Source organism: Cervus elaphus, chromosome 20 (genome assembly GCF_910594005.1).
Source record: "Cervus elaphus chromosome 20, mCerEla1.1, whole genome shotgun sequence".
Classification (NCBI taxonomy): domain Eukaryota; kingdom Metazoa; phylum Chordata; class Mammalia; order Artiodactyla; family Cervidae; genus Cervus; species Cervus elaphus.
This window is the reverse complement of record NC_057834.1, coordinates 120,062,961-120,085,903: the sequence shown is the minus strand read 5'-3', so window position 1 is coordinate 120,085,903 and position 22,943 is coordinate 120,062,961. Positions and strand designations below refer to the sequence as shown.

General features: G+C 48.8%; 1 protein-coding gene across 3 annotated transcripts; it reads left to right on the top strand.

The window, feature by feature from the left end:
* Positions 1 to 21,757, top strand: LOC122678087 (vitamin D3 hydroxylase-associated protein-like). Of its 3 annotated transcripts, XM_043878563.1 has the most exons (16): positions 1 to 233; positions 6,234 to 6,347; positions 6,578 to 6,727; positions 7,041 to 7,174; positions 7,768 to 7,974; positions 9,585 to 9,625; positions 10,065 to 10,189; positions 11,310 to 11,435; positions 12,088 to 12,185; positions 12,505 to 12,604; positions 13,029 to 13,072; positions 13,767 to 13,806; positions 14,215 to 14,323; positions 19,527 to 19,672; positions 21,100 to 21,169; positions 21,276 to 21,757. In XM_043878563.1, the coding sequence occupies exons 1-16, from the start codon at positions 39 to 41 to the stop codon at positions 21,740 to 21,742; spliced, it is 2,166 nt and encodes a 721-aa protein (XP_043734498.1). In that variant the 5' UTR covers positions 1 to 38; the 3' UTR covers positions 21,743 to 21,757. The 3 variants fall into 3 exon arrangements, with proteins under 3 accessions (XP_043734498.1, XP_043734500.1, XP_043734499.1); XM_043878565.1 differs by lacking the exon at positions 21,100 to 21,169 and having other exon boundaries at positions 21,276 to 21,625; XM_043878564.1 differs by lacking the exons at positions 19,527 to 19,672; positions 21,100 to 21,169.
* The last annotated feature ends 1,186 nt before the right edge of the window (positions 21,758 to 22,943 follow it).

Genomic DNA, 22,943 nt, shown 5'->3' with positions numbered 1-22,943 from the left:
CCTGAAGAAGCAGTTGGTGCATCTACAAGGGTCCCACAATGCCTGGGATGATTTGGCTATCTCACCCGCTAGTGGTGTTACTCCTGGTGGCCCTGCTAGGGGCTGTCTTGCTGGGGGCCACCGTGCTCTTCTGGCGACAGGCTCCAGCACGAAGCAAGATCCCCAGGGCGCAGAAGCGTAGGGAGGAGGCTCTGAGGCGGATGGCAGCCCTGGCAGAACGTCTCCGGCAGCAGGTGAGTGAACATTGACCCTCAATCCCAATAGTGGGTCCCACCTCAGGACAGAGCTCCTCCCATGACCTCATCTCCTTCAGAAGACGGAACGGCCCCCGCCAGCTTCCTAAGCTGGCTTCTTGTGTCCCTATCAGTTCCTCCTTCATCTGTGTCCTTTGAGCCCCTTGAGGTCAGGGGCAGTGTGTTTTCTTTTTCTTCCAGTGCCTGTCACAGGGATCGGCTGCATGGTGGGTATTTACCTGGGCTATTTGTTGAACTAAAACTGATGGAGGCAACTGGAGGTAGGAGGCCAGGCTTCTTTCAGCCCCTGAGCACCCTTAGACCCCACCGGGACAGGACCCTGGTCTTCAAATTCTGCCTCCCGTCCCCTTCATACCCCACGTGGGGGTTCTGCAAATGTTTGCTGAGCACATCACAAATGCAAAACACTGGGGATCACTGAAGGTGGGGTCTTCACAGGAAGCTATGTTTCTTTCCTTTAATTGTTAAGAGCACAGGCTCTGAAGTGAATCTGAGTTAATTAATTTTTTTGTCCTTTAAACTTCTAATTTTATATTGGGGTATAGCTATGGTAGTTTCAGGTGGACTTCAGAGTGACTCAGCCATGTATATGCATGTCTCCGGGTATCCATTCTCTGCTAAATTCCCCTTCCATACAGGATGCTGTATAACATTGAGCTGAGTTCCCTGTGCTATACAGTAGATCCTTGTTGGTTACCAGTTTAAAACATAGCAGTGTGTACATGTTCATCCCAAACTCCCTAACTATCCTTTCCCTGCATCCTTCCCCCTGGCAACCTTTAGTTCGTTTTCTAAATCTGTGAGTCTGCCAATTTGGCTGGCAATGGTGGAAGACAACGAGGCACTCACTGTGGCTGGCAGTTGAGATGTGGGTCTGTCTGTCCAGAGCGGAGCCTGTCCATAGTGGCAGAGAGTGGGGAGGGTGAGGCATAGAGACAACTCTATACTGCGACTGTGGTTTGTTGGGTAGCCTGCACGATGTGACCATCCTTTTTCTGGGCCTTGGATTCCCCATCTGCCCAAGGAGAGGTGGGCTTGTGGTATCTTTGGTGATTGTGGTAGACTCCCTCTGGGAGTGGGGGTTGGGGTAGTGCCTGAGGTGCTGTCCCCATGCTCCAGAGTTCCTGAGTGTCCTTCGCCATCTCCCTGGATGGTGATTGATGGCCCCGGTGGACAGTTCCTCTGCCCTAGCTGCTGCAGTTTCTGAGACTGTGTATTAATATTAATTGGGGCTAATTAGTTGGATAAATCAATCTGCCCCAAGAGAGCAGCTGCCCCTCCCTGGTTGAGGAGGAGGAAATCGGGGCTAATGGGGTTGCTGCAGCAATTCCGTGTGATAGAGAGGATTCCTGTGTGAGCAGGGAGGCCCCATCTGTGCAAAGTGGTGGGTTTAGGTTCCTACACTGCAAACACCAGGGTCTGCTACTGTGTCCCTCCTGTGTGCTGGCTGGGTGTGTGTCTGCTGTGAGCTGTTTGTGTTTGGTTATGTGCCTTCGTGTAGGCCTGGCTGAGTGTATATGTGTTATTCATTGGGGTATATTCATCTGGATATGTGTGGCTGGTTTGGGTCTGTATGTTTGGTTGAGTATGTACCCATGTGATTCTGCCTGGTGTGTGAGGATGTCTGGTTTTGGGTGTGTCTAGGCATCTGGTTGGTGTACATGTGGATATCTGGGATAGGTAGCTATTAGTCTATACCTGGAAAGGGGTGTCTGGTTGGCTGGAAGACTGTAAAGGGTTTGGAGTGAGATCACCCATGGTGCCACCAGCCTTCCCTCAAATTCTCTTGGCTCTCAGCACCTTATTCTCTTCCCAACAAAGTTATACAGGTCTGTCCTGAGCACCTTTCCAATCAGATCACTCCTCTGTCAGGGTTACCCTCAAGGTCAGGTTAGCAGCTTTCTGACCTAGGCAGATGCGAGGCTGAAACATAGGTCAAACCCTCACAGGGTTCAAACAAATCCAATTCATTTCCATTTAGGAATATTTCACAAAGGATTCTCCTGGGTCTTGCCTCTGCTGGACCCTGAGGACAGATGCATTATTCAGATAATCTGACATTTGATTTCTGACCCAAGCTTGCCTTAAAGAGGCTCCCAGTCTGGGTGGGGTGTGATGGAGGCAGAGCTGCAAGAACCATGAAGGGAGGTAGGCAGTTCAGCTGAGGGTGGCAAAGGTCAGATGCCCTCAAATCTGTGGGACTTGGCAGGAGAGGTGATCTGCTACCTGGAGAGGGTTGTGTGGGGAAGGCTTCACAGAGAAGTGGTTTTGGAACTAAGCCTTGAAGGATATGTAGGAGTTTTTTCAAAAGGAGGAGGGAACAAGAAAGGCAGTACCAGAGAGAGTACCTGAGGTAAGGCACTGTTTCAATAAAGTGGTGGGGAGGCGGGGGAGTGTCCCCAACCCCTGGAACCTCACAGCAGGAGGTGAGTGGCAGGTGAGTGAGCAAAGCCTCATCTGTATTTACAGCTTCTCCCCATTGCTTGCAACCCCCCCAACCATGAGAAAATTGTCTTCCATGAAACCAGTCCTTGGTGCCAAAAAGATTGGGGACTGCTGCTATAGAACACTTAGAAAATAATATTTGTAGGGTCTACTGACTGACGACTGTTGGCTAGGAGGCTCTGGTCACTTCAGGTGGAAACTGCCACCCTGAAGGTTGAGGGATTTTTTGATATTAAACATATGTAATGACCACTTTGGAAATATTAATAACCAATTTACTAAAAACTTTGAAGTGCATTTTCTTTGATTTTCAAACCAAACATGGAGGCAGCACTAGCTTAGTGTGCAGAAGGCCAGATGTCCTGGGAGCTGTGGGGCTTGGCTGGAGGGGGTGATTTGTTCTAAACTATATACTAAAATGGCTTAAAAGTGATGTAAGTTGAAGTTCAATTCTTTCATCAAATTATTGTAATAATTTCCAAATAATTTGTTGATTTTTTTTTTGAAAATTTGTGGGGCTCTTCTGATATGGCTATCATCTTTTGAAGATGTCCCTATCTTTCAAGCTTTATTAAGAGCTTTATTAAGCTCTCTCAATAAGCTGAAACATTAGGTGACCTGCAGTCTCATTAAGTAGAGACTTTCAACACTAATGCATCATTCCTTAGGCTGAGTCTCGCTCAGTTTCTGCTGAACCAGTAGCAGTGACACTCAGAATTCCTGGCTCTTCTGATACCTTTTGAGATTTTATATAGTCTTCAGGGATCTCTGTTGTTAACAATAAACATTGTTATTAGAATGTCATATAAATTTCATTGAACCTAATCTTACAAGCCTTTGGAAAAGTTTTGTAACACGCTGGTTAAGAGTGTGGTAGTTAAGACCGTGCTGGACTGCCTGTGTTCAAATCCTGACTCTAACGTTTACATTTTAAATAATTCCTCTGTGCCTTAACCTACTCACTTCTATGATGGAGTGACCATTATAATTATTGTCCACAAGTTAATAATTTTGACAGTGGTGCCTCGGTATACAGCAAGCATTTTCCAAGTGATATTCTCATTTCAGCAATAATGTTGTCCTTGCTGAGTGGGATTCTAGTGAGTTTCAGTGAATTTGTTCTAGTAGATTTGTTCCGTTCATCAGGGTTGGTAAAACGCTTTCTCGGACCCTTGAAAGCCCCCCACCCTAGGTCACTGGAGCGCTAGCAGGGAGCAGTCCCAGCAGAGGCCTGCAGGGCCACCATTCACACCTCCCCGGCCTTCTCTCCCCATCTCTCCCCAGTTCCTGTCAGGCTGTCATTTTCACCAGTGGCCACACAAGGACAACTGCCAGGGAGCAATGGCTTCCAGGGTCTATATGGATGATGGGCACTTGTCCACATCGTGCCACCAGGGGAGCCCTCAGAATAAAGTTGCAACAACATTCTCTTTCTACAAGGGTCACCATAAACATCTAACGTGTTCACATATAGATACACCAATATTCTCAGTTACCCGGTACTTACTGCACTAAGAACATGTCATGGGTTTTAAACAAGTAGTTACGTCTCAGGCGGTAAAGAACTTGCCTGCAATGCAAGAGACACAGTTTTGATCTCTGGGTCAGGAAGATCTCCTGGACAAAGAAATGGCTACCCACACCAGTATTCTCGAGCTTTCCCAATAGCTCAGCAGAAAAAGAATCTGCCTGCCAAAGCAGGAGACACAAGAAATTCAAGTTCCACCCCTGGGTCGGGACAGTCCCTGGAGGAGGAAATGGCAACTCACTCCAGTATTCTTGCCTGGAAAATTTCATGAATGGAAGAGCCTGGTGGGCTACAATCCAAAGGGTCACAAAGAGTCAGACATGACTGAGGGACTGAGGACAAGAACTACACGTATTACTCTGGCCGTAGTAAAGAGGCTGAGTTGGAAGGGTAAAGACTAGAGGCAGGGAGGCCAGTGAGGAGGCTAGAAGACAACTGAGAGACAGAGAAGGTTCTAGGCAGGAAGGAGTCTGAGAAGTCAGAAGTGGGAGATTTGAAGAAGGCAGAACCACCTGTCAGCACTGAGTGTGGATAAGAGAATGGTGGCTGGGACTGCACTTCCCAGTGAATCTAGATCCTTGGGTAAACAGCTCTCTGTGCCTCAGCATCTTCTTCTGCTATAAAATGAGAAAATCACACAGCTTAACTTACCTCCTAGAGTTGTTGCAAGGAGTAATATAGACTATTATATGTAAAATTCTTGGAAGGTGGCCTGGCATATATTTAAGTGTTGCAACACATTTTATGTGTGATTGTGTTGGTATTTATCTAGCCATGATCAGAACTGAGATTCATTGTGTTGATGACACAAGTGTCATCGGTTGGGAATCTCATGAAGAGGAACAGGTTTGACAGAAAAATGATGAGTCCTGGATGTCTGTGGGCCCATGGGTGGGTAAATGGGCCTGAGACCTGAAAGGAAGTGGGTCTGGACTGGAGAAATGGGGAGAACTAGCCACTGAGTTCACCAGAGAAGGTAGACAGGTAGGGAGAGAGGTAGCCAGCATTTACTGGAGGAAGAGGGTCAGAGGAGACCGCACAGGAATTGCTGGAAGGGAGAGGGAAGTCAGGGGAGTTGAGGGCATGGAGAGCTTCCAGAAGGAAAGTTTCTAACAGTCGGATGCTACGGAGGAGAATAAGATGAGGACTGGAAGAGTCCAAGAAGCCTCAAAGCCCTAACCTCCCAGGAAAATCCCTCTGTCTCCCTACCTCCCCTCCAGGACCAAGAAAGGCCCACCCAATCCACATTACAACTTGAAGGCATGGGGGGCTCAGCTGGGACCATGGAGGACAAAGATAGGCAACTTCATCTTCTTGAATGCCCACTGAGTGCTGGGTCCTTGATTAGGAGTCCTCAGGGTGGTTCAGGCTTTGCCTTACACCCCAGGGGCTGGGCTCAGGGCAGCTGGGGGGCTTGTCTATGCTCCGCTGCATGGCTGACTCATGACTGTATTCTGATACTTTCCTCTCTGAGGAGACCTAGGTCACAGGAGGGGAAGGGGTTCACCTGAGTTACCCCACTGACCAGGGCTGTGGTCAAGGCTGGCTCCCAACTCTCCTGCCACCCTGACCTTTCCCCAAGGTCAGATCAGCAGGTATGGGAGGACCAGAGAAGAAGGAAAGGTGGGATGCTGGGGGGTGACTCCTGAAGGCAAACCTCACAGAACTGAGCCTCACTTTTCATAAGCCCTGCATCCCAAGATGTTCATGTAGAGTCCCTCCTACTCCTTGGGTGGCCATGCTGGATAGCTGCATGAGGAAGGGCCTGGCCTTCTCTGCACTGGGCCCTGGGGTTGGACTCTGGGGAGGCTGACACAGAGGAGGACACTTGTGACCCTGGAGGGCTCTTATGCCAACCTGGAGACTGATTAGGAGATGTCTTTAAAGCTAAGGATGGGCCCAGGAACATGTGATGAGTACTCTGTGTCCACCTGGGCATGACGTTGATGGTGTGGGGGGCCCTGAGTGGAGCAGTGTGATACCTGCCTGCCCCCCCATCTCTGCAGGAGCCAGAACTGGACCCCAAGCCCATTCTGGAGCTGCCGTTGGAGAAGCTGGTTCAGAAGATGCTTGCTGACGAACTGAGTTTGGAGAGTGTCCTCTGCAGCTACCTAGAGGAGGTGCAGTCCCAGTCAGAGCCCAATCCTGGGGCTCTGGGTGGAATAGTTGGGGGACAGGTGTAACCCTGTGGCACTGCAGCCAGCTTGGGAGGCTGGCTTGGAATGACTTGTGCCACAGTCATTCGTCACTTCTGCTCTGAGTCAGGATGGGCAGAGGGGCTGAGGTGACTCAGTGTCCTGCGCCTGGTCACGCCCTGAGCCCCTCTCTGGTTTCCCTCAATGATACTCAGGCACTGAAGGCACACCAGGAGGTGAATTGCCTGACGGATTTCCTAGATGAATGTGAGGATCAATTGCAGGCATTGAAGAAACTCAAGAAGAGTGAGCGAGGACTCCTCTATGGGGTCCCCATCAGTCTCAAGGACACCTATGACTGCATGGTGAGCATTGGGAATACATGTGCATGTGTACATGTGAGCATCTGAGTGTGTGACATTGGGCAAGTTACTTGCCCAATCTAGGCCCCATGGTTAGAAAGTGGCCAGCTGGAAACCAAACCAGCGGTCAGGCTCCCAAACCTAATCTCTTCACCATTGATCTCTCCTGTCACTCATGAATCCTAAGGGTGTAGCACCTGCATCTCAGCAGGTGAGAGAATGCTTGTGAGCAGGAGTGGCGCACAAGAGAGAGTCTGTTTGGTGGCTGGTTCCACTCTGACCCCCAGGGGCTGGAGCTTGTGTCACTTCCCTGCAGGGCCATGACTCTTCGTGTGGCTTGGCCCAGTTCCTGGAGAAGCCGGCAGCCAAGGACGGAGTCATTGTGAAAGTGTTAAAGGCTCAGGGAGCTATTCCCTTTGTTAAGACCAACATCTCCCAGACACTGCAAAGGTCTCTGCAACAGGCAGGCCAACCCGGGCTGGGGCAGGGGCCAGAGCTGGGACCGGGGCTGGGACCAAGGATGGGCCCAGGATGAAGCTGCCGCTGAAGGGCTGAGGGTGAGGTGGGGCTGGTCATGTAGACCTTGGGACGGAGGTCTTGGGCAAGTCTTTTCTGCCCTCTGAGCCTCAGTGTCCTCATCTGACAACACTTGGGTGGACTCCATGGTTTTTAAGGGCCCTCAGGCCCAGAGGTACTGAAAAGTTACATCTCTGTTTCTACTCCAGCTCTCTAATTGTTTTCATTCCTTATTCTCCTCCCACCCCACTCAGCCGTTAGTGCATCTATTTCTGTTTCTGTAACTTGTTCCCCACTATCCAGCAGAGCCGTGGGCTCCTTGATTCTCATTTTAGGAGTCCCGATTGGTCTCTCCTGCAGCAGCAGCCTCTCGCCTCAGCTGAAGGGACACCAGGAAGTTCCTGGCCCACGAGGGGAGCTCACCGGTCCTGGGGCTGACTCCAAGGGAGGTTGGCCTCTCTTTGGGCAGAGCAGTCTTCTCCAGTTATATCTTCCCCTCCCAGCCCCATTTCTTCTGCTTCCCTCAGCTATGATTGCAGCAACCCCATCTATGGACAGACTCTGAACCCTCAGAACTTAAAGAAGACACCTGGGGGCTCCTCAGGGGGTGAAGGAGCTCTCCTGGCAGAAGGGGGTTCCATCTTGGGCATGGGTACCGACACTGGAGGCAGTATCCGTATTCCAGCCAGCTTTTGTGGTGTCTGTGGTATCCGGGTCACAGGATACCGTCTCAGGTACTTGGTGGTGGGGGGTCTGGGTAGGCTCAGCCCAGCCTGGAGGAACTAGGGGTCTTGTCCATATAATGATTCTCATTAGCTCAGTACTAGGGGAAGTGGACAAGGTAGGAGGGCTTCCAGTAACTCCTGCCTCAGCCCCACAGCTAAACACACCGTTTGGTACAGGAGGGAGTGGGTAGACTGTCCACTCATTCATTACTTCATTAATTCATTCATCTGTCCATCTGTTCATCTACTCCCCGCCTTTTCCTTCCTCATACATCAATCCATCCATTTATCCATCAATATCAATTTCTCATCCATTCATGCATCCTTGCAGTCGCCATCCCAGTTTCTATCCATCAAACAATTTCACCATTCATCTGCCATTTAATTTATTTGACAAATGTTTATTGAGTGTTTACTCTGTGCCAGACACTGAACTAGGTACTTGGGATGCATCAGTGAACAAAATGGACAATTATCCAAGCCTTTGAAGAACTTACACACATCCTTCCTTCCATTCATTTATTCGTTCATTTGGATATTTATCTCTCCATCCTCTACTCAACTAGCCATCCATTAATCCACGTTTGTCTCCATTCATCCATCCACCCACCAATTCATCCATATTTCCATTAATTTTTCCATCTGTTTTGCACTCACTCATATATCTATCCACCCATTCACCCATATTTCAACCCCACTCTGACTACCTACACTGTGTAGCCCTAAACAGGGACACAGAACACTCTCAGACCCAGCCCCCAGCCCTGTTGTGTTCTTTAACATCCAACTGGCTTATACCTGATGCAAAGAGCTGACTCATTTGAAAAGACCCTGATGCTGGGCAAGATTGAAGGCAGGAGGAGAAAGGGATGACACAGGATGAGACGGTTGGATGGCATCACCGACTCAATGGACATGAGTTTGGGTAAACTCTGGGAGTCGTTGATGGACAGGGAGGCCTGGCGTGCTGCAGTCCATGGGGTCACAAAGAGTCGGATACGACTGAGCAACTGAACTGAACTGAATCCAGGCTTAAGAGAGGGTCAAAGAGAGGGATGAAGTTGACATTTTCTTCAATAGAATTTATTAAAGGCCAAGTTTTACAAGCAGGTCAAGGGCAGGGAAAGCTTCCTGGAGGAGGCAGCATTTGAGCTTGGTTTTGAAGGATGAACATGTTGAGTTGGAGAAGCATCTTCAGTTCAGTTCAGTTCAGTCACTCAGCTGTGTCCGACTCTTTGCAACCCCATGGACTGCAGCATGCTCGGCTTCCCTGTTCATCACCAACTCCTGGAGCTTGCTCAAACTCATGTCCATCGAGTAGCATCTAGAAGGCTGTAATTCTATAAGCAGCCTATTTTGCCTGGAGCAATGTGTGAGTATGTGTGGAAGGGCTAGAAAAGAAAGTTATGGAAAGAGTTGATAATTTAGAGCCCTGAAGGGCAGTAAAAGGGCTCAGATTTATGCTGTGGACAGTAAAGAGTCATGGGAGGGTTGAGGCAGCTTTTATTCTTGTGTGCTGGGCCCTGGGGGAATGCACTGGCTGGGTGTTCAAGCCTCTTTGGCACCTAAGTCCTTCCCTTCAGGTGCTGAGCTGGGCTCTGGGTGGGTGGGTTTTGCAGCTACTCTGGAGTTGCCTCTGCTGTCAAGGGCAGGAAAGCAGGTAAGCTCTTGTCTGTGTTGGCCACATCCATTCAAAGGCAACGTGCTTGCCTTTCTCCCAAGGACATTTCACTGTATCTCAGACAGACCAGCACCACCAGTGACCAGGGAGTATGGGGGAAGGTTCTGCTTGGCTTTCTAATCCAGTGACCCTTGCCCCTTGGAGAGGTGCTTCCTGTTCTTTAGCTTTCTCCTCGCTTCCTGGTCTCCTAGTTCTCCTAGTGTTCTGCCCCAGAGGAGACTCTCCCTTAAGGCCAGAAGGTTGTTTGAGCTAGTCTGCCAACTCCACTCATTATCAACCCCTGACTCAAGATGGCCCCAGGGCCTCTTCACTTTGCCCTGATCATGACCTTGGATCCCACCCTTTGAGGCCAGGCAGTGTGGGTCCCCAGAGCAGAAGGGATGCGGCATGTCTGCCTCTTTCCACCCCCTCTGTTCAGGGATCACAGTGGCTGGCCCCTTGGCCAGGGACGTGGAGAGCCTGGCACTGTGCCTGCGAGCGCTGCTGAGTGAACACATGCACCGACTGGACCCCACCACACCCTTCCTGCCCTTCAGGGAGCAGGTGAGCTGGGTAGGGAGCAGGCCTGGAGGGCTCCCTCTCCTCTCCTTTCAGTCCTCAACAACCAGCCACTAGGACCATTCCCTGGGAAGCCTTCCTTTCCCAGCCCAAGGTGCAGCGAGCGGGAAGCCCACATGCTCAATCAGTTCATTCCCCAACCTGACCAGATGCCAGCTGCTTTGGCTTCTGTGCCACCTGGAGCCATAGATGATATTACTCCAGAGAGGAACTCCATCATCATTTATCCAACACACAGGGGCAGTAAACTCAGCAAGTATGGTGTAGAGAGCCTGGTATCAAGGGAAGCTGGGCTGTTAGGCCTCTACGTAACCCTGGCCAAGTCACATCTCTTCTCTAGGCCTCAGCCTCCACATTGGTACAATGAAGATGTTGAACCAGAACTTTGCTCCAGACTCTTCTAGCTCTGACTCTTCATTTTTGCATGAACTCACTCAGGAACACTTATTGGTACCTACTATGTGGTGGCTCTTTGTAGTTCATTCTAACACTCACTCTATAGAATGGGTGTCACTCCTCCCATTGACAAGTGAGGAAACTGAAGGGAAGTGAAATGACTTTCTGATCACATAGTGACTTGGAACCCAGCCCTATCTGACTCCAGGATCTGCTGCGTAGGGAGAGTCTTTGTCTACCATTCAGCCAGTGGCTATTCATCTGATTCCCTACACATATTGTAGTACAATCAGTCTGTGGTCAGTCTGTTATCTATTATTCGCCTCTATTGGTCTCTTCATCCCTTTCCTCTCCTGACCCTTCTTTGGCTTTAAGATATTTGTGTCTATTCATATACTTACTTGTCTGCCTGCCCACTCACCTCCATCCATTCATTTACCCACCCACCCATTTATCTGTTTAACCCTTGCCCACTCACCCATTTACCATCTCATATACCCACCCATTCATTCGTGAATCTGTTTAACTATCCACTCCAGCTATCCAATCAGTCATGTCCCCATCCATTTCTTCCTCTTCTGGAGGGTTCTTCAGAGGACCTAAACCCTGGAGAGTATATAGGGAGGCTTCAAGGGGCCCTTGGAATGAGGCCACCTTGTCTTCTGGCCAATCTCCCCTCAGAGCCCTACCCAGCCCCTCTTTCCCTAAGGTGTACTCCAGTAACCGTCCCCTTCGAATTGGCTACTATGAATCAGATGGCTTCACCCAGCCATCACCTAGCATGGCCAGGGCTGTGAAGCTCACATCCAGGCTGCTCCGGGATGCTGGACATCAGGTAGGCTTACTTAGCCCTTGGGAGGGAGGCCAGATCAGTGAGGATGCTGGGCTGGTCCATTCTTGGAGAGAAAGGTTACTTCTGAGTTTGTGCTGGTGAGATTATTGTGTTTCCCCTAGGCTTCCTGGAGACTGACGGAGTGGAGGTGGGGGCAGAATGGGTCCCATCCCCTGAGGAAGGCATCCCCCTTCAGTAGCAGGAACTCTGAGACTCAGTCCTGTAATTCCTAGAGCTTGGGTTTCTGTTGTCTCCATCAAATGGCTGTAAGGAGCCTCTTGTCCTCAGAGTGCCCCCCTCCTTCCCCTACTTCCCATGCCCCAGTGGCTTGTCCCTGCCCCCCCACCCCTTTGAGAATTGCTGAGCCAGTCTCTTCATCTCTATGAGCCTCAGGTTGCTACCGCACTGGGTGGCTGTGATGATTGAATGAGCTCCCAATAAAGCACTTGGCAAGGGGTTGGATCACTGTTAAGCAAGCAGCTCAAATTCTGCCTCATCTCTGTGTGGGGGTGAGGGAGTGGGCAGAGCACAAATGCTTCCCAAGCTTGCTGAGGAGCTGATGTGGTATTCTCTCTTTAATTCCTGAGGGATGCAGAGAGAACATGGGGCAGAGCAGGAGGAGCTCCAGGCCCTGACTCGGCCTCTCTCTCCCCAGGTCATCCCCTTCTCTGTCCCCCGAACAGAGTATGCCTTCTTTCACCTGTACCAAGGGACTCTGTTTGCTGATGGAGGGGCCACCCTTCTGGAGAAACTGTATGTCTGCTGGGACTCAGATGTGGGGTGTGGTGGAAATGGGGTTGAGGAAGGGGCTGGTGGCAGCAGAGCCCTAGGTGGGGAGCTGCAGGCCTGGGCTGCTTTGGTGCCTCTGGCTCATTGTGTGACCCTAAGCAGCAAGTCACCCAACGAAGCCCTGCCTTTAGGATGCACATGTTCTGGGGTGGTGCTGCTGGGAACAGAGTATTTCTTTGGGTCAAACCTCTCTCTGTAGCTTATCTACAGCGGGGAAGCTGATGGCTGGGTGATGGCCAGCTGAAAGCCATAACTGACCAGCTGTGTGTCTGTGGTTCCTCAGTCAGGGGGACATTGTGGACCCCTCCATGAAGAACACAGTCAACTCTCTCAGGTTGCCAGACTCACTCAAACGTTTCTTGGCCTGGATCTGGAAGTATATCGTGAGTGTGGGTTTAGAGTTGGGGGGGGGGGTGCCCAGAGAGAACAAGGGGCTCAGAAAGGGGAAGGGGCTCCCTTGGAGGTGAGGAGTGGGGTGGGGGTGGGGGTCAGGTCAGAGAGGAAGATGAGGCCCAGAGAATGTGGTGGTTCAGAGAAAGACTCAATGGGAGAGGAACTGAAAGAAGGGAGATGGGGGTCAAAAGAGAGCAGTGCTGTCTGAGAGGGGAGGGGGCTTCAGAGAAGCTCAGAGAGATGGGGCTTCAGCGAGAGGGAAGGGGATTTAGAGAGGGGGATGAGGGTTTGGTGCTGTGGTCAGGGGCTTGGGGGGCAGCGGGGCAGAGTTTCCCTTCCTAGACCCCTGTCCCGGGCAGGTGACATCGCCCTGTGGTTTCTGAAAGTGCCCTCCCCCTCTCTCCCCACCTCCAGGAGCCCCGGGTTAGCCAGATTTTCGAAATGTTGTGTGGAGTAGGGTAAGTGATCAAGGCTCCTCAGGTCCAGTTCACAAGGGGTTTCCTTGGGAACTAGGTGAGGGTCATGTAGCTGGAGGCCTTGTCCACTGTGAGCAGGGCTGTTTAAGGCTTTGGGATCTAATAAGGGCTTTAGAATCATGCCTGGCATGGGGTTAAATTTAGACTTTTGGGTAGGACTGGGGTTTACTTTGGAGTTGAACTCTGAGTACACACTAGAATTGAGTTAGGTTGGGACAAAAGTCAGGCCTGAGTTGAAGTTAGGTTTGGGTCAGGGTTGGGGTTAAGATTGGAATTGGGGTGGGGATGTGGTTGGGAGAGGAGTCTGGTTTGGGTTTGCTGTTGGGCTTGGCCTGGTGGGCTTGGAATTGAGGTGCTGGTTGGAACTGGGGCTGGAGCAGCCTGAGGGTTGACCTGGGGCCTCATAGTTTAGGGGAAGGGACCTGGGGTTTCGAGGGACCCTGTAGGTTCCTGTCATAGGTGGTGGGGCTTTGACCAGAGGATGGGTCCCCTTGGGAACATTGGAGAGGTAATGGGTCTTGGCCAGGGGACAAGATACAGGGTGATTCCCAGCCCATCAGCTGATTTGCAGCCTGCATAGAGTCCAGAACTTGCCTCCTGGGTGTCATGCCTCGTTTGTATAAAAGCAGTCCTCCCATGCTGACCTTTGGACTTCTCCTTCTTCCTCATTCCCCAGGACACCCAAGAAACTGTGGGAGCTGCACCAAGCAGTGGAGGTAATACCTGCCTGGGGAGACCTCGAGGGATGGTCAGAACTGGGGCAGCAGACCCCTGGGTGGTGACAGAAGTAGCCCAGCAGATGGTAGATCTCTGTCTTGGCCCTCAGGGGAAGCTCAGCTGCACCCGGATGATGACCAGGAAGTTAATGTAGTCTGTCTCCCTGGGGCCAGGATGATACATTGTCCCCAGATTACTGTAGCTTGAGACTGTCCTTCCCATCCTTCCTCCTTGGCCCCTGGGAAGACCCTGACTTCCCCCCGCCCCACCCCCATCTCAGTCTGCACCTCACAGCCTGGGAATTCTTCCTGGTGTTTAACCTGACTCAGCCTGGCGGCGTCCGATTTTGTCCTGCAAACAGTGACCTCTGCCAGTCTCACCTTTCCTGCCTGCCACTATTCCTGCAGGAATATCAGCAAGAGTTCATAGCCAAGTGGAGGTCCCTGGACCTGGATGTGCTGCTGTCTCCAGCTCTGGACCCCGCCTTCTATATTGGCTATCCTGCCAAGGCAAACAGTGAGAGAACATTGGGTCCTTGGCAGGGGGTGGGGTTGGGGTGGGGGTGTGGTGTCCAGGAGTTCTGAGTCCTCCCACAGCCTCTGGCCTTTACCTCTGATGTTAGTTATTATTTTAAAAAATTTTCTTAAATGGAGATAAAATTCAGATAACATAAATTCACCATTTAAAGCCTACAACTCAGTGGTTTTGAGTATATTCAGAATGTCATGCAACCACCACCACCATCTGGTTCCAGAACATTTTAATCATCCTGAAAAGAAACCTCGTACCCGTTATCAGTCCCTACCAATTTTCATTCCCTTTGTTTGTTTGTTCGTTTGTTTTGGCTTTATTGTGAAGTTTCTGGGATCTTAGTTCCCTGACCAGGGATCGCACCTGTGGCCCCCTGCAATGGAAGCACGGAGTCCTAAGCACGGGACGACCAGGGGATTTCCTCCATTCACTTAAAAATTTTTTTTTAATTTATTTCACTGCAGTGGATCTTAGTCGCATCAGGCAGGATCTAGTTTCCTGACTGGGGATCGAACCTGGGCCTCTTACCCTGGAAGCATAGAGTCTTAGCCACTGGACCACCAGGGAAGTCCCTCCATTCACTTTTTAAATGAACTTTATTGAAGTATAATTTACATGAGATAAAATTCACCAGTTTTAAGTAACTTGGTGAATTTTAACATATGTATGTATACATGTATCAGTTCAGTTCAGTTGCTCAATCATGTCCAACTCTGCAACCCCATGGACTGCAGCACGCCAGGCTTCCCTGTCCATCATCAACTCCCAGAGTTTGTTCAAACTCATGTCCATCAAGTTGGTGATGCCATCCAACAATCTCATCGTCTGTCTTCCCCTTCTCCTCCACCACCTAATCACAATAGAGACTATTTCCATCATTAGCCAAATTTCCTTCACGTTCTGTTGCGTTTCACGCCACCACTGGTCTGCTTTCTATCACTATAGTTTTGCCTCATCTAGGATTTCATATAAGTAAAATCAAAAGGTATGAGGTGCAGGGGTCTGACTTCTTTCTCTTAGCATACCCATTCACTCTTAACATGCTTTCTGCAGCCTCACTTCCAGAGGTGGCCTCAGCCCAGCAGCCCACCTGCAGATGCAAGCAAGCCTCAACACCGGGCAGCCACCCATGTGTAGCGCAGGTGCAGGTCTCAGATGCAATGCCATGCAGAATGCAAATCCCCTTCAAGCCTGGGCTCCTTTCCTCTGGGTCCCCCTACAGTGGTCGCCCAAGGCATATCCCACACGTGGCTCTGCTCTAGTGTCTTCTGTCCACCTACCTGACACTCTGATGCTCACTCCCTGCACACAGGTGGCTCCTGGGAGGAGCTACGTTTTCAACTCAGGATTGCACTCCAGCCCTCTTGGAGCCCTGAGTACTGGAGGGCATAGCTGCATCCTCTGCCAGCCACTACTTGTGTATCTGTCTGCCTCCTTGGTTTCCCATTTGTACACAGGGAATAGTAATCCTCATCTCACAGAGGAGGGGAGGAGTCAAGGACTCAGCAGTGTAGAGAGGGGAGTGCAGTGCCTGGCGCTGAATAAGGCTTTGCAGTGTGGATTCTTTTTATATATAAAAAAATTATTGGCATATAGTGATTTACAATGTTGTCTTAGTTCCAGGTGTATAGTAAAGTGAATTAGTTACACACACACACACACACACACATATACCCCATGAGCCACAACTGACACAGTCAAATTAAAAAACAACAACAACAATGTAATGAGGCCAGGGTGGCTTCCCTGGTGGCACAGATGGTAAAGAACCTGCCTTCGATGCAAGAGACCCAGGTTTGATCCCTGGAGAAGAGTGGCAACCCACTCCAGTATTCTTGCCTGGAGAATCCCATGGACAGAGGAGCCTTGCAGGCTACAGTCCATGGGGTTGCAAAGATACGGACACATCCGAGCAACTAACACACATGCATATACCCACTATTTTTTTTTTTTTAGATCCTTTTCCCACATAGGCCATTACAGAGTACTGAATAGAGTTTCCCTGTGCTATGCAGCTGGTTCTTATTAGTTATATATTTTATATATAGTAGTGTGTATCGGTTAAGTCGTGTCTGACTCTTTGTGACCCCATGGACTGCAGCATGCCAGGCTTCCCTGTCCATCATCAACTCCTGGAGCTTGCTCAAACTCATGTCCATTGAGTCGGTGATGCCATCCAACCTTCTTGTCCTCTGTCATCCCCTTCTCCTCCTGCCTTCAATCTTTCTTAGCATCAGGGTCTTTTCCAGTGAGCCAGTTCTTTGCATCAGGTGGCCAAAGTATTGGAACTTCAGCTTCAGCATCAGTCTTTCTCATGAATATTCAGGCCTGATTTCCTTTACAATTGACTGGCTTGATCTTCTTGCAGTCCAAGGGACTCTCAAGAGTCTTCTCCAACACCACAGTTCAAAAGCATCAATTCTTTGGCACTCAGCTTTCTTTATAGTCCAACTCTCACATCCATACATGACTATTGGAAAAACCATAGCTTTGACTAGATGGACCTTTGTTGGCAAAGTAATGCTTCTGCTTTTTAATATGCTGTCTAGGTTTGTCATAGCTTTTCCTCTAAGGAGCAAGCATCTTTTAATTCATGGCTGCAGTCACCATCTGCAGTGATTTTGGAGCCCAAGAAAATAAAGTCCATCACTGTTTCTATTGTTTCCCCCTCTATTTGCCTTAAAGTGATGGGACCAGATGCCATGACCTTAGTTTTTTGAATGTTGAGTTTTAAGCCAGCTTTTTCACTCTCCTCTTTCACGTTCATCAAGAAGCTCTTTAGTTCCTCTTCGTTCTCTGCCATAAAGGTGGTGTCATCTGCATATCTGAGGTTATTGATATTTCTCCTGACAGTCTTGATTCCAGCTTGCGCTTCATCCGGCCCAGTATTTCACATGATGTACTCTGTATATAAGTTAATAAGCAGGGTGACAATATACAGCCTTGATGTACTCCTTTCCCAATTTGGAACCATATCTTTGTTCCATGACTGGTTCTAACTGTTGCTTTTTGACCTGCATAGATGTCTCGGGAGGCAGGTAAGGTGGTCTGGTATTCCCGTCTCTTTAACAATTTTCCACAGTCAAAGGCTTTGGTGTGGTCAATGAAGCAGACTTTTTTTTGGAATTCTCTTGCTTTTTCTGTGATCCAGTGGATATTGGCAATTTGATCTCTGGCTTTTCTGCCTTTTCTAAATCCAGCTTGAACATCTGGAGCTTCTCAGTTCACATACTGCTGAAGCCTTGCTTGGAGAATTTTGAGCATTACTTTGCTAGCATGTGAGGTGAGTGTAATTTTGTGGTACTTTGAGCATTTTTTGGCATTGCCTTTCTTTGGGGTTGGGATGAAAACTGACCTTTTCCAGTTCTTGGCCACTGATGAATTTTCCAAATTTGCTGGCATATTGAGTGCAGCACTTTAACAGCATCATCTTTCAGGATTTGAAATAGCTCAGCTGGAATTCCATCACCTCCACTAACTTTGTTCGTAGTGATGCTTTCTAAGGCCCACTTGACTTCATACTCTAAGATGTCTGACTCTAGATGAGTGATCACACCATCGTGGTTATCTGGATCATTAAGATCTTTTTTGTATAGTTCTTCTGTGTATTTTTGCTACTTCTTCTTAAAATCTTCTGCTTCTGTTAGGTCCATATCACTTCTTTCCTTTATTTTGCGCATCTTTGCATGAAATATTCCCTTGGTATCTCTAATTTTCTTGAAGAAATCTCTAGTCTTTCCCATTCTATTGTTTTCTTCTATTTCTTTGAATTGATATCTGAGGAAGGTTTTCTTATCTCTCCTTGCTATTCTTGGGAAATATGCATTCACATGGATCTATCTTTCCTTTTCTCCTTTGCCTTTCGCTTCTCTTCTTTTCTTAGCTATTTGTAAGCCCTCCTCAGACAACCATTTTGCCTTTTTGCATTTCTTTTTCTTGGGGATGGCTTGATCACTGCCTCCCGTACAATGTTACAAACCTCCATCCACAGTTCTTCAGGCACTCTATCAGATCTAATCCCGTGAATCTATGTGTCACTTCCACTGTATACGTCAATCCAAATCTGCCAATTTATCCCTCCGCCACCCTTCTGATGACCATAAGTTTGTTTCCTATGTTCATGACTCTGTTTCATAAGTTAAGTTCTTTTGTATCATTTACTTTAGAATCCACATACAAATAGTATCATATGGTGTTTGTTCTTGTGTGTCTGACTTACTTCACTCAGTATGATGATCTCTAGGTCCATCCGTGTAGCAAATGACATAATTTTGTTCTTTTTATGGCTGAGTAATATTCCATTGTGTGTACATACCACATCTTCTTTAGCCATTCCTCTGTCAATAGGCATTTAGACTTCATCCATATCTTGGCTACTATAAACAGTGCTGTGATGAACACTGAGGTGCATGTATCTTTTTGAATTATGGATTTCTCTGCATATATGCCCAGGAGTGGGATTGCTGGATCATAGAATAGCTCTATTTTGACTTTTTGTTAACAGTAAGGAACCTTCACACTGTTCTCCATACTGGCTGCACTGATTTACATTCTTATGAATGTAAGTGTAGATAGGAGGGTCCCTTTATCTCCATATCCTCTCCAGCATTTATTTTTTGTAGAGTTTTTGATGATGGCCATTCTGACCTGTGTGTGGTGATACCTCATTGTAGTTTTGATTTGCCTTTCTGCAGTAATTAGTGATGTTGAGCATCTTTTCATGTGCTTTTTGGCCATCTGCACAGAGCAGATTCTGACTCTCTCCTTCCCTCCACTGTGGGGAGCAGTAGGCAGCTGTCTGACTCCCTGCACTGAAACGGCTATTGCAAGCAGAAGGCTGCAGTTCCAGGAAAGATCCCAAGGGGGCACCCACCCACACTCTGTCCCCCCTGTCTTTTTCTTTTTTAAAAAATTAATCTCTTATTTATTTGGCTGCCTCCAGTCTTGGTTGCAGCACTCGGAGTTCTCATTGTGTCATGCGGGATCTTTTGTTGCAGCATACAGACTCTCTAGTTGTGCTGCTTGGGCTTAGTTGCTCCAAGGGATGGGGGCTCCTAGTTCTCTGACCAGGGATCGAACCCACAGCCCCTGCACTGCAAGGAGGATTCTTAACTACTGGGCCATTAGGGAAGTCCCCTGAGTTTTCCGAGCTGATCATTTTCCTGAGCTAACCTGGATCTTTCTACAGCAAGCATCTCCTACTTGGCCCTTTACAACCTCCTGAACTTCCCTGCCGGCGTGGTGCCCGTCACCACTGTGACGCCACAGGATGAGAAGGAACTGGCCTTCTACAAAGGCTACTACAGAGATAGCTCCGACAAAAATTTCCTGGAGGTCAGTTGCCCTCTTTGCCTCTTCTGCTGTTGGGGTGGGGTGGGGCCGGTCCCTCTTAGTGTTTGCTCTTTACCACCTCAGCTACAGTTTCACCCCATCACTGAAGACACACTATTCTGACCTCCAAGTCAGCCTTTGCCCTTGTCAGGGGAGACTACTGTGCAAAAGCAGTGGTTTCCTTGACACTTCTGTGGGGAAGGTCGGTTCCAGAGACAGGGCCGGTGAAGCAAGGTGAAGGCTAGGAGGTTACTGTGAAGATTACAAGGCGAAGGGACTGGTTAGCAGGTCACTATGTAACTCAACTGGACACAGTTTTTTCTCTAGGAAGACAGGATTTGGGCTTCTCTTGTGGCTCAGTTGGTAAAGAATCCACCTGCAATGCAGGAGACCTGGGTTCAATCCCTGGGTTGGGAAGATCCCCTGGAGAAGGGAAAGGCTACCCACTCCAGTATTCTGGCCTGGAGAATCCCATGGACTCTATATACAGTCCATGGGGTCACAAAGAGTCTGACACGACTGAGCGACTTTCACTTTCACTTTTTGTTCTACTTTCACTTTGTGGGGTTGTGCTAAAGGTTAAATCGAAAAAGACTGAAGCAATTAGCATAATGCCCAGTATGTAGGAACTGTTGAAAAAATGCTATTATTAATTCAGAGAGGGCTTCACAAAGGAAATATTTCTATGGACCTATTGAATTCATGGTTTAAAATAACAGCTCTGACTTGGGTGAGACAGAGGAAGAGAGAGAGGGAAAGAGAAACTGGCTCTGAAAAGTATGCATGTGTCTGAGTCAGACATTAAGTAACTTATTTTTCCTGGAAATTGATTTTAGTGCTAGAGTTACCCAGTGGAACTGCTGACCTGAATTCTGTGAAAATAACAATAATGATACTATCTAATGTGTCTTGAGCGCTTACTCTGTTCCAAGAGCTGTTTAAAAGTGCTGTATATATATTAAATCATTAAATCCCATAACTGTCCCATGAGGTTTTGCAAACGAGGAAATGAAAGAACAGGCAGGTTAAGGGACTTGACCAAAGCCACGTAGCCAGCTGAAGTGAAGGAGCCAGGACTCGAAGCCATGGGACCTGGCTCCAGAGACAAAAGCAAGTGAGGGCTTATATGGTATCTTAAAGCAATGAAAACATGTTTGAATGCCTACAAGTATGTTTGATTTTCATGGCAGGGACTCAGGCTCAAACCCCCATGCTCCTTGAACTGTGTTTGGGGGTCAAGACACTCCTTTCCTTGCAGAAGTGTAATCAGGCCCTGGGTCAGGGATTTGCACATTCTCTTTTCCTTTGCTGAGAACATGGGGTGGATACTCAGTTTTATATTTCATCCTTAAAGTCAGCTGTCTACACAGGGAGCAAGTTTTCCATCCTAACCCTGGAGAATTGTAGCCAAAGCAGAACAGTTTTTCCAGGTTTTGCTGAGAGCTGAGGAAGCCTGGAACTCTGAGATCCAGGGCATGTCTACTTTAATAAAGACTGGGGGTGAGATATTTGGATTAATACACACCTATGGGTGGTGAGGATGGCTGGGCAAGGGGCCTGTGAGCAGGAAGCAGGCTTTGAGTCCATAGACCCTCTCTCCCTACAGGCGGTGAGAGGATCTGTGGGGCTTTCGGTGGCTGTGCAGTGTATCGCTTTGCCATGGGAAGAGGAACTGTGTCTCCGGTTTATGAAGGAGGTGGAGACCTTGGTCAAGAACCAGATGGAACCCAAGTGACAAGACACTCCTCCTGGAGGTCTTTCTACATCCTCATCCAAGTCTGCACTCAATGTTCCTTCCTTCTCAAGAATACCAGATCCGCCTCATTTCTCCTCCTCCTGGAAGCCCACCAGAAGTTTTCTTTGTTGTCCCTCTGTGTGGCTGCTGAGTACACAGACTTCCCAGATGATCCCAGCATGGGGAGCAGGGTGAAGGGTTCAATAAACATTTTGACCGGCTGGCTTCATGATCTCTGGTCTAGATGGGGAGGTAGGGCTGTAGACTTCCTGTGGCCTTCTACTTCCAGCTGCTCTCCTCCAGTTCAGCTTCTGAGATGCTATCCCAGACTGCAGTAGAGGGGAGAAGGCCCCAAGCTGAGAGCTTGGAGACCTGGTCCAAATCTTGGCTCTTGCCACTGGCTTGGTGTGTGATGCTAGGCAAGTTACTTCCCCTCTCTGGACCTCAGTCTTACCATCTACAAATTGAGGGGGTTAGATTTGATATAGTCTGTGCTACCTGCCAGTACTTGACTATTATGGGAGAGGTGATTCCTAGGCATTTTTCTAATCAAGAACTTGCCATGGCTCCCATTTTCTAGAGAAAGTTCCATAGAGCAAGGCCATGGGAGTGAAATCAAGTCAGAACACAGCCTGTGTTGGGAGTTAGTCCCCCACTCACAGTCCAGAGCTTTGCCCACGAGCTGCTAAATTTTCCGAGGACCTCTCCAGCCTCTTCTGGCATGCTCCACCACGGCGTAACCTCCCTCCTTTCTCTCAAACTGGAGCCCTCTTGCCAGCACAACGTACGCCTGTGCCTCTGTCCATACTGTTCTCCTCAACTAAACATCATCACTGTCTTCACTGCCCTTCAAGTCCTGTGTCAAATGTCACTTCCTCCAGGAAGCCTTCTTTGAGCCCTCAATCTCCTCTATGATTTTCCGTTCACCTGAACTCTCTTGAGGTTCTCCCCCCAAAAAACTTCCCCTTCCTCTATCCCATTCCTCTTTGTAGCCCTACTTCCAATCAACAAGGCAAACTTATGAACTCATTCCTCCCTGTGCTTGATAGCCCAGAACTCCTGGAGATAATATCCCAGTGCAAATAAATGGAATTCACCCATCCATTCATTTATTCTACATTTGTTGAGTACCTTCTCAGGAACAAAAATGATGGAATTTTAGGCAGAAAAAGGCTCGAGTTGAACTAAGATGGAGACCCCAGGAATCATACCAAAAAGGCAGTTCTGACTCCACTTACAATACAAACAGCCATCTGGGGTGTCCAGGTGCAGGCTGGACAGGACTACTGCTGACTTCACCTTGGCCTCCACCTCTCTTTAGGCTCTAGCACAGAGTCTGAGATCTCTGCAGGAGAAGGATCCTCATGGTATCTTCTCAGTCAGGGTTAGTATGGCTCCTTCTCTGTCCTTCCTCTCCCATAAGAGGGAGGTCTAAGGCTCAGCCCTTCCCGGATGGCTCAGCAGGTAAAGAACCTGCCTGCAAAGCAGGAGACTTGGTTCGATGTTTGGGTCAGGAAAATCCCCTGGAGAAGGAAATGG